At 42.5% G+C, this 9852-nt stretch overlaps 1 protein-coding gene across 1 annotated transcript; it reads left to right on the top strand.

The window, feature by feature from the left end:
• The first annotated feature begins 6091 nt into the window (after nucleotides 1–6091).
• On the top strand, nucleotides 6092–9725 carry LOC112186479 (polyamine oxidase 2). Its single transcript, XM_024324929.2, has 10 exons — nucleotides 6092–6627; nucleotides 6757–6884; nucleotides 6967–7055; nucleotides 7141–7254; nucleotides 7467–7554; nucleotides 7709–7794; nucleotides 7898–8000; nucleotides 8353–8450; nucleotides 8552–8981; nucleotides 9076–9725. The coding sequence occupies exons 1-10, from the start codon at nucleotides 6573–6575 to the stop codon at nucleotides 9379–9381; spliced, it is 1497 nt and encodes a 498-aa protein (XP_024180697.1). The 5' UTR covers nucleotides 6092–6572; the 3' UTR covers nucleotides 9382–9725.
• Nucleotides 9726–9852: the final 127 nt, after the last annotated feature.

Here is a 9852-nt window from a genome sequence, read left to right on the forward strand (position 1 = left end):
ATTTGAGCTTGTTGAGTGCCGGCCGTCCGATGATGGCATTATACGAACTGAAACAATCCACAACTATAAATTCAGTATGTACCTGTGCCATACATGGACTGGAACCGACGGTTAACCGCATGTAGTCGGAACCGAGCGGTTGAGTGATATCGCCGGAGAAACTAAGCAATGGCTCATGGTCTTGTAGCAGTTTCTTGTTCCGCTTAAGGTTGTTGTAACAACCGCTGAATATGACATTGACAGCAGATCCGCTGTCCACCAGGATTCTTCCTACTGACCATCTGTCGAGAATGGCGTCGATCAGAAATGGGTCGTCATGGGGTAGATGTACTCCGCGCTCCTCCTCCTCTGAGAAGGTGATGGGCTCCCACCCAGACTTTGGGAGTTTGGCGGATCTTTCGTAGTGGATGTTGCAGACTTCCTTTGGGTGATTGGCGCGTGCATACCGCTTTCTTGCTCTGTGAGACATGTTGGTGATTGGAGCCCCTCCATCGATGGTGTTGATGCGGCCCAGTGGCTCAATGTTGGCAATCACAGGTGGCGGTTGGCGCACCTTAAACTGATCCATCTTGCCGTCACGGTACATGGTCTCAATGGCCGTTTTGAGAGCGTTGCAACTGTTGGTATTGTGACCGCTGTCCTCGTGGTATTTGCACCACATGCCGGTGTTTCTTGGCTTACCCTTTTTGGGGAACTTTGGCGGGGGTGGCGGTGGTATTTGATCCTTACACTGATTGTAAATTTCCTCGTACGAGGCCGTGAGGACGGTGAATACTGCATACCGCTGAGAGGATTCCGTCTGCTTGCTGCGATTGTCCCCATGGGATGGGCGGTTGCCCTTGTAGTGGTTGTCTTTCTGCCTCTTGCTTTGATAACTGCCCTGCTGCCACTCCCTCTTTTTGTCAGCTGGCGGTGTGGTGGGGGCTTTGCTGGCGGTCTCCTGATGGCTGGAGGAGGGTTGAGATGACTTTGCTGGTGTTGCTGGTGGCGGTGGGGTTTCTCCATATGTGATAAATTCTGCCTGGGCATGAATGACCGCCTCACTCATAAGGTGATCATACGCCGCATTGGGATGATTGTAGTTGAGGTGATAGAGGAATGGTCCCTTGAGGAGTCCCTGCTTGAAAGCCGCCGAAGCCATCGTTTTGTCGAGATCGCGGCACTGAGATGCTGCCGCTCGCCATCTTGTGACGAATGCCTTCAATGATTCGTCCCCTCCCTGCCTGACGCCAAACAACTGGCTCGTGTTGTGATGACCGGCGGACAACAAGATGAATCGAGAGAGGAAAGCATGAGATAATGCGTGGAATGAGTCGATGGACCCTGGCGGACATTCGAAAAACCAACTCATTGCCTCACTATCCAGCGTTTCGCTGAACAAGTGACACAGGGTGGCGTCGTCAAAGCCCTTGTTGTTGGTGACCTTCTTGAACGTGTCCATGTGGACGAAGGGATCGGTCTTACCGCTATAATGTGACATTTTTGGGGTCTTTGCAAACGCTGGTCTGACGGCTTGCAAAATTGTAGCGGTGAATGGGCCTGGCCTGGACGCGAAAAGTGGGTTTGGGGCTGGCGCAGGGGTGCCTGCCTCTGCCAGGATTAGTCTCCGTTCTAACTGCCGCACCCTTTCCAAAATTTGGGTGGTGGCGTCTCCGGCGGGGCCCGCTCGGGTGCTCCGCGGACCTAACCCCCGCCCGGGAATGGGTAGACTGCCCTCAGTCCTTGCTCTAGTCCTCGAGTGGTGGGTGCGTAGCGATGACTCCGCCTCCTGCTCCAACAGTTGTGGGACAGGGGGTGGTCCCATTCCTGCCAGCTCAGGTGGGTTTGGCGGTACCTGCATCTGAACGATGGGTCCCATACCAGCGGTAGGCCGGCTGTGTCTGGTGCTGTGTGACCGCCCACCTCGTGCGGGGTTGGCGTTTGCGTCCAGCGTCCGCCTTAACTCGTCGAACCGTGTCATCAGCGTGGCCACCTGGTGTTGGGCCTCCGCCTTCTCCTTGCGTTCCTGCTCGCGTTCCCTGTTTGCCTTGTGGAGGTCCGCGAGCGCCAGCTCATACAAGGCGGTGAGGTCCTGACCTGGGGGACGGCTGCTGCTTGGATTTGTTTCACCGCCTGGGTTGACCGGGGTGTTGAATAGTGCGCGGTTGATGCTTACCGCTGGGTGGGCGGGTTGGGGAGCGGCGGACTGGCCTGCCTGCTCTCCGACATTTCCCCCGCTACCGTTAGTCATAGTATTTGTGATGGGATGACCTTCTGTTCAAGGATTCCCACAGACGGCGCCAATGTTAATGTCTAAAAGTCTAGCGGTAGCTGGACCTTAGTTTAACGCTGATCCGATGGGCGGATCGATACTTGCACTTGTTAACGTAGCTCCCGTTACCTGTCAAACGAAATACAACGGGCGTCAGAGGGAGACCGCGCCGGGCGGCCTTCAACTCTCCGATGCCTAAGTTAGTCAATGTATTTATGTTGACAGAATAACAGCAAGTAAGTATTCAATGCGTCATAAATGAGGAGAGAGGAGAGGACCTTTTATAGGTGAGGAAGAGGATGATCTTCTCCTTGTTTTCGATGTGGGACTGATGTGCTTCAGTTCCCAGTTTCAGTAGCTTCTAATGCTATCTTGACACGGCGCGTGGCGGCGCGTCAACGGTGCTTTGGGGTCGCTCCGGGGCTCAGGCGGTAACCTGGCCAGCTGTCTTTACGCCAGTCACCTATATGGTGGGCGTTGGTACCCCTGGCGGTACAATGAGCGTGGCTCATTATAGCTAATTATGCTTGCAAATGCACATGTATGTACAGCACGTCACAGTGCTGTCTGTCTGTAAGACATAAACTGAGAGTTCAGTTTATATCCTAAAAACCCGCAAGACATTTTATTTTGTTAAATAGCTTTTAGTAAAACGCGTAGTGGAAATGTTGTGAAAACTTTTAAAAATCATTTATCAAACTTGTCCGTCTGCAGTGATTCTGAATCACTAGTAAAGTAAACAAGACTTGACACATTTTCGATACAAGATGGAACAAGAACTGTCAAGTTCCGGAATTAATGAGTCTCAGGTGATAGAGTTCGAGACTAGACACGGAACTTGACCTCCGTTACTACTATCCACCGAAGCTATCTCCGCACACCCTGCTCCGTCCGTCAATCCCATTACCAGTGCACAGTACCTGCATCCATATTGTTATAGGGGTGAGTTTTCGTCCTTGCTGCTCATTGGAAAACAACTCGATTAAGTTTGAAAACAATATAATATTGCTTTGTGGCCACAATATAAAATCAAACTCAAAACCACGTCATTTAAAGAATGACAAACTTTTCAATATTTTTACTGGGGCTTAAAAAATCGTACAATTCAATCAATTGACAAGGTCAACTTTTGTCGGTGGGTTGGATTTGGAATTGAATGCTGGCCCTAGGCCAGCACACCTCATTCCCCACCATGCCAAAAATCAACCACAACCACCGTCAAGAACAACAATGTAGGCCAGCCTCGATTTGCTCACCTCATCCTCGATAAATGGTCAACTAGGACCAAAGTCTTAGAGCAAGTTCACCCGTTTGGTCACCAGGTCACCCAATATTCACTACTTTTTAGTGTTAATTTCACCCTCTAGGTCACGAGTACAGTGTATTTCGTGTCCTGGGTCATGACACAATGTATTTCGTGACCCAGATAATGAAAATATACATTAAAAAGCAGTGAATATATAGTAAGTGACCAAACGAGTGAACTTGCTCTTACAGCCACCCATAAACATTAGTCTTTGTTGCATCAATAGTGTCAAAAGTTACTCTCGACACACGCGACTTTTTTTTGGTGACAAAATAGCATCTGAAAACAATTACCGTGATCAGGAGACAGAAAAAAGAAGGGAAAAAAAAGCTCTAAATACGTCTGTTGTTGTATGATGCGCTCATGGCAAGCGCATAATTTAACCCTGAAAATATCGTTAGTAGTATAAGCAAATAGGGATCGTTCTATCCGGGGATTGAGGGTACACTTGTAATTGTGAATCAAATAAAGAAAAGTATTATTTACAAAAATAAAATAAAGAATATAAATATATACAAGTAACAAAATAAAAAAGGGGGGGGGAGTTTAAGAATTATAGAATTGAAAATTAAGATAAAGAAAATGTAAAAACACATGTACAAGAATGAAACATAAGAAACAAAGATTAAACCCAAGTTTATCATTGAATTCGAATTAACCCTACATTGTTCTTCCAAGTCATGTGAAAGGAGTTGATCATGTGAAACATTCGAAAGCAAACGATTTCCCATATTTTACTTTTCAATGCTAATTAATCTAAGCGAAAGCACCTAGATTAATCCTATTAAACATGCAATCAAACCCTAGAAAGCTAGTCAATCATGTCATGTTTAATGCATTACACATAGAGAAAGGCTATCAACTCAAGTGTACAACTTAGTATGAATAAGTTCACCTAATTGCAATCCTCTTCAATTGAATTCGATTTTTGTCCAAAACCTTTACTACTTTGATTCAAGTTTACACAAAACGAAAAGTCGATTTCATGTTCTTAAACCTAGCACTAATTACATGCAAATCCTATAAGTGTCGACCCAAATAAGATAAACATATAAAAGTTTTCTATCAAGCAAATTCAATCGAACAATCACACATAAGCAACTTTGGAATCACAACATAAGAATCGAAATTCTTTATTCAATCATAAAATTTCAGAATATAAACCTTGTTCAAACATAAATGTTAACTAAAAACAATTCTCACGAAACTAAGCAAGATTACAAAGAAAGAGGTTGAATTACACCGTGAGATGGAGATGGGGATGAAGGATGAAACGTTATGGATTCTTGAATCTCGAAAGCAAGCTTCAAGGTGGAGGATGGATGATGATGCTCACGGCTCCTTCTTCTTCTTCTTCACCCTTGCTTGAAACGTTGAATGCACTAGAGGATGGAGAGAAAAATGGAAAGGAAATGGAGAGACAAAGAAGATGAGATGGATGAAGGAATTGGTGGGAAAATGAAAACTAAGGAAAATGGAGAGGAAATGGAGAGACAAAGAAGATGAGATGGATGAAGGAATTGGTATTTTGAGAGTGAGAGGAGAAGTGTATTTATAGCCCAAAAAATGATGAATGGAGGGTGGAGATGAACATAAATGAAGGGCTAGATATGTTAGACAAATTTGTAAAAAATATCTTCCCACTTGTTTATCACTTGTTCAACTTGAATTGATTTTCCTCCTCAAGATTTTCCACTTAGTTGCAACTTTGATTTTCCTCCTCAAGATTTTCCACTTGGTTGCAACTTTGATTTTCCTCCTCAAGATTTTCCACTTGGTTGCAACTTTGATTTTCCACCTCAAGATTTTCCACTTGCTTGGAGGTCCTAAAATAGAAACTAATAAGAAAAATAGAAACTTTCCTAAAATGAAAAATGGCAACTTACTAAAAATGATAAATAGAAACTACAAAAATATAAACTTTCTACAAATAGGAACTTTCCCAATCAAAGAATGGAAACTTTCCTAAACAGGATTTTAATAAGGAAATAACGTAAGAAATGTAGGGAAATGCAGTTAAAACGTCGCATTAAAATGCTCCTATCATTGTATAACGACATAACGTAACTGAATTCGATTATGGCTCCATATTTCTCATTCAAGCAGTTGGGCAAAGACTTTAACAAGTAACCACTAAAATAAAATAAAGACACTTTCGTTTAAATTAAATAGAAATTTGACCGAGTTTAGTTGATAAAATATATAAAAAAAAAACTTAATTGGAAAAATACATAGGACTAGGATGTATGACATTTTGTATTAACTATTAACATCACTTTACCAAATCGGCCAAATAAAAATTGCCCAAAACAAGGACCAACTATGCTCCCACACACTTTGACAAGACAACACCAACAGTACCCCTATCACCGCCACACCCTTTGCGTGCAGTTTTGGAATTTCCCCGGGTTTAACTTTACACGTGGCAAAAATCATGCGCGAGTGGAAAAACCCAGTCACTCTCTCGCGCGTAAAATATCACAGCCCGTCCCTACTATTGGCTGGCACACCTCTATATAAACCCAGCCAAACTCGGACGGTGAGACTCAAAATCCGCTCTGAAATTCCGCACGAAATCCTCACCGAATCCTCACCTAAATCCTCGAACTTCGGTTCTGGGAAATCACAATCCGAGCTTTGATTCCCCAAGCAGACCACCACCCAAAATCCCATATTTCCGATTCCCGATCTTCGCAATCCGGGCGACACTTCCGGCTTTGAGCTTGTCCGGGAATCGGAATCCGATCGCGGCTGTTTGAGAGTCGAAATTGAAAAGTGAAGAGCGAATTTGAAATCGTCGTCAGGAAAAAGAAAGGCGCATGAGCTGGTTGGGGAAGCTGGGTTTTATAAAGAGAATATCGAATTTCAATTCCAATCACTTCATTACGTGTCTCTTGATTTTTAGTCTCCATTATTCGCCTCAATTGCCTCTTTCCTTGTTAAAATTCGAGAAGAAAGCCCTCGATCCGTTATTATTAATATCCAATCTTAATTTTAATTCCAATTTGAATTACCATGGCTGGAGGCAACAGTAACAGTAATAGTAATATTACTCCCCAATTGCGCAGAGGTCCGATTCACATTTCTATCTTCCTCTATTTCGTTTCAAAGTTTCGTTTTTTTTTTTTTTTTTTTTGGAAATATGTTTTTGATTTTGGTCGGTTGGATATTTTAGCTGATGGTTTGTGAAAAAATGCAGCTGTTTGCAATTCCAATGTTGAGAGGAGGCCGACGTCGACACCGACGCCGTCTCCATCTGTGATAGTGATAGGTGGAGGCATGGCTGGTATTGCAGCTGCTCGTGCTCTCCAAGATGCATCATTCCAGGTAGCCATAATGAATTCTGTTAATCGAAGTACATTGTAGTGTGGAGTTGTGGATTTGTGAAGTTTTGAATTTTGGTGGTCAGGTTGTGCTGTTGGAGTCTCGGGATCGACTTGGTGGTCGAGTTCACACCGATTACTCGTTTGGTTTTCCGATTGACTTGGGTGCATCATGGTAAGCGGAGGATTGCGGAATATGAATTGTATTTGGAATTTTTGGCTGGGATCTTGGGGGTTAATCTTGTGTTTTTATGCTTTAGGTTGCATGGAGTATGTAAAGAGAATCCCTTGGCTCCATTAATTGGGAGACTGGGCTTGCCTTTATATCGTACCAGTGGTGATAACTCTGTGTTGTATGATCATGACTTAGAAAGGTACTTAACCTCTTATATTAACTGTTTGTTGAAAATTCATCATCTCCCTTAATTGTTGTTGATGGTATTATTTACTTCAGTTTAAAACTTTAGACTCCTTGTTTGTTGTTCATTCTTTAAAATTTTGATTCAACTGACTTTCTGTGAAGTCAAAACCTTTTCTAGTGTTAGCTGACATTAGGGATAAATATAACTTTGCGTTTTATTTGCAGCTATGCACTCTTTGATATGGATGGGAAACAAGTTCCTCAAGATTTGGTTACAAAAGTTGGTGTAAGATTTGAGGAAATTTTAAAAGAGGCAAGTCATTTTATGTTTATTATCCTTCTTTTTATTGTATTCTTAGATTCTAGTTGCCTACGATTACTTGGTTTGCTCCTCTTAAACCTCAATAAAAATTGATCTTTGTCATTGTGGGTTCTTCTTTGAGACGGTTATTGTTTCTTAATTGCAGACAGATGAGGTAAGAAAGGAACTCTCAGAAGACATGTCCATCTCCCGCGCTTTCTCAATTGTCTTTGAAAGGAAACCAGAATTAAGGTACCAAAAATGTAGAACCATATTTTCATTGGTTTCACTGGTGTTTCACATCCTGAATGTCCAGGAATAACTAATTCAAATTGCTTCTGCATCCACTATATAGGTTGGAAGGAATTTCCCATAAGGTACTGCAGTGGTATTTGTGCCGAATGGAAGGCTGGTTTGCAGCAGATGCTGATACAATTTCACTTAAAAGCTGGGATCAGGCAAGCTTCTCATCTATTCTTGTCTGGTTAAGCAAAAGATGTCAAGCAATGATCCTTTGTTTTTTTATTTTTTAATTACAATTAAATCATGTCAAACACATGTCCATTTCAATTTAAATGCCGAGTCTATCATCCTGCTGTGACTCCTGAAGTTGAACTAATTATTGTCAAATAAAAATACTTGTAATACGCTATTGTTGTGCTGCTCATTGATAAATCAGACGTTAGTGATTTTTTTTTTTTTAATTTTTTTTTTTAAAGAAACACCTGTGATTAGAATGAAATATATGCTGATGATTGAACTATATTGAATGCTATTTAATTAAATCAATTTTGTTTTTCTCTTGTACAGGAAGAACTGCTTCCTGGTGGTCATGGTCTTATGGTCAGGGGTTATCGCCCTGTTATAAACACCCTTGCCAAAGGTCTTGACATTCGCCTGAGCCACAGGTGGGCATCGATTCTGTTATATTTATTGTCCAATGTATATGTTCTGTTATCTGCCTGTTGCTTATTCAACAATGAGTCAATTACATATCTTTTGTTTTCAGGGTGACAAAAATTTTGAGGCGATATAATGGTGTGATGGTAACAGTAGAGGATGGGAGATCATTTGTTGCAGATGCTGCAATTATTGCTGTTCCTCTTGGTGTGCTTAAGGCAAATACCATAAAGTTTGAGCCAAAGCTACCCGACTGGAAGGAAGCAGCCATTGCTGACCTTGGAGTGGGAATTGAGAATAAGATAGTGTTGCACTTTGAGAAGGTGTTCTGGCCGAATGTGGAGTTTTTAGGAGTGGTTGCGGAGACATCTTACTGTTGCAGCTACTTTCTAAATCTTCACAAGGCAACTGGTCACTCTGTGCTTGTTTATATGCCTGCAGGGCAGCTGGCCAGAGACATTGAGAAAATGTCCGATGAAGAGGCTGCTAATTTTGCATATATGCAACTCAAGAAGATCCTTCCAGATGCTTCTGATCCGGTAATCCTTGTTTCTCGGCTTCTAACATAGGCATGTTGATGATTCTATTTTATATTTCAAAACTAACTTGATCTATGATTTTTGAACTGTGCAGATTCATTTTCTTGTTTCTCACTGGGGAACAGATATAAATTCCCTTGGGTCCTATAGCTATGATATGGTAGGCAAACCCCATGATCTGTATGAGAAGCTAAGGGTCCCGGTAGATAACCTTTTCTTTGCTGGGGAGGCAACAAGCGTGGACTTCCCAGGTTCTGTGCATGGTGCATTCGCTACTGGAGCAATGGCCGCTGAAGACTGCAGGATGCGTGTTCTGGAGCGATACGGTGAGTTGGATTTGTTCGAGCCAGTCATGGGTGAGGAGGTCATGTCTATCCCAATTCAGATCTCCCGCCTGTAACATGCAGTTTATTCTCTCTTAGAGAAGAATCCAAGTATTGCAGATGTGCTAGATGTCAGATTTGCTGGCCTGTGTGGAAGTATTGAGGAAAATCTTCGTTTTCCATGGGGTGTAGCAGTCGAGCACTGGTGGATCTGTTTATTGATCTCTACTGTGCAGCATATCTGTAGACTCTAGTCAAAACTATCATTGGACAATCACTGAATAAATCTTAAAAAATCTAGTCTGATAATAGCTAGTGGAATGTGGCAATGGGCATATTGAGAGAGACCTTAAATGACCTTTTGTAATGAACTGTGAACAGTCTATCAAGTATTTTACTACGTTATTTCTTTTGGCGGGAAGGATCTGGCAATCCTTACATTTTTCAATTGGCTCCTTTGAAGGGAAACAATTTGACAACGCAGTTTCTAGAAAAGGAGTAGAAATCTTAATCTTGTAAAAACTGATCCATTGTCGCGTATATTGATT

This window comes from Rosa chinensis, chromosome 2, assembly GCF_002994745.2.
Source record: "Rosa chinensis cultivar Old Blush chromosome 2, RchiOBHm-V2, whole genome shotgun sequence".
NCBI classification, from domain to species: Eukaryota; Viridiplantae; Streptophyta; class Magnoliopsida; order Rosales; family Rosaceae; genus Rosa; species Rosa chinensis.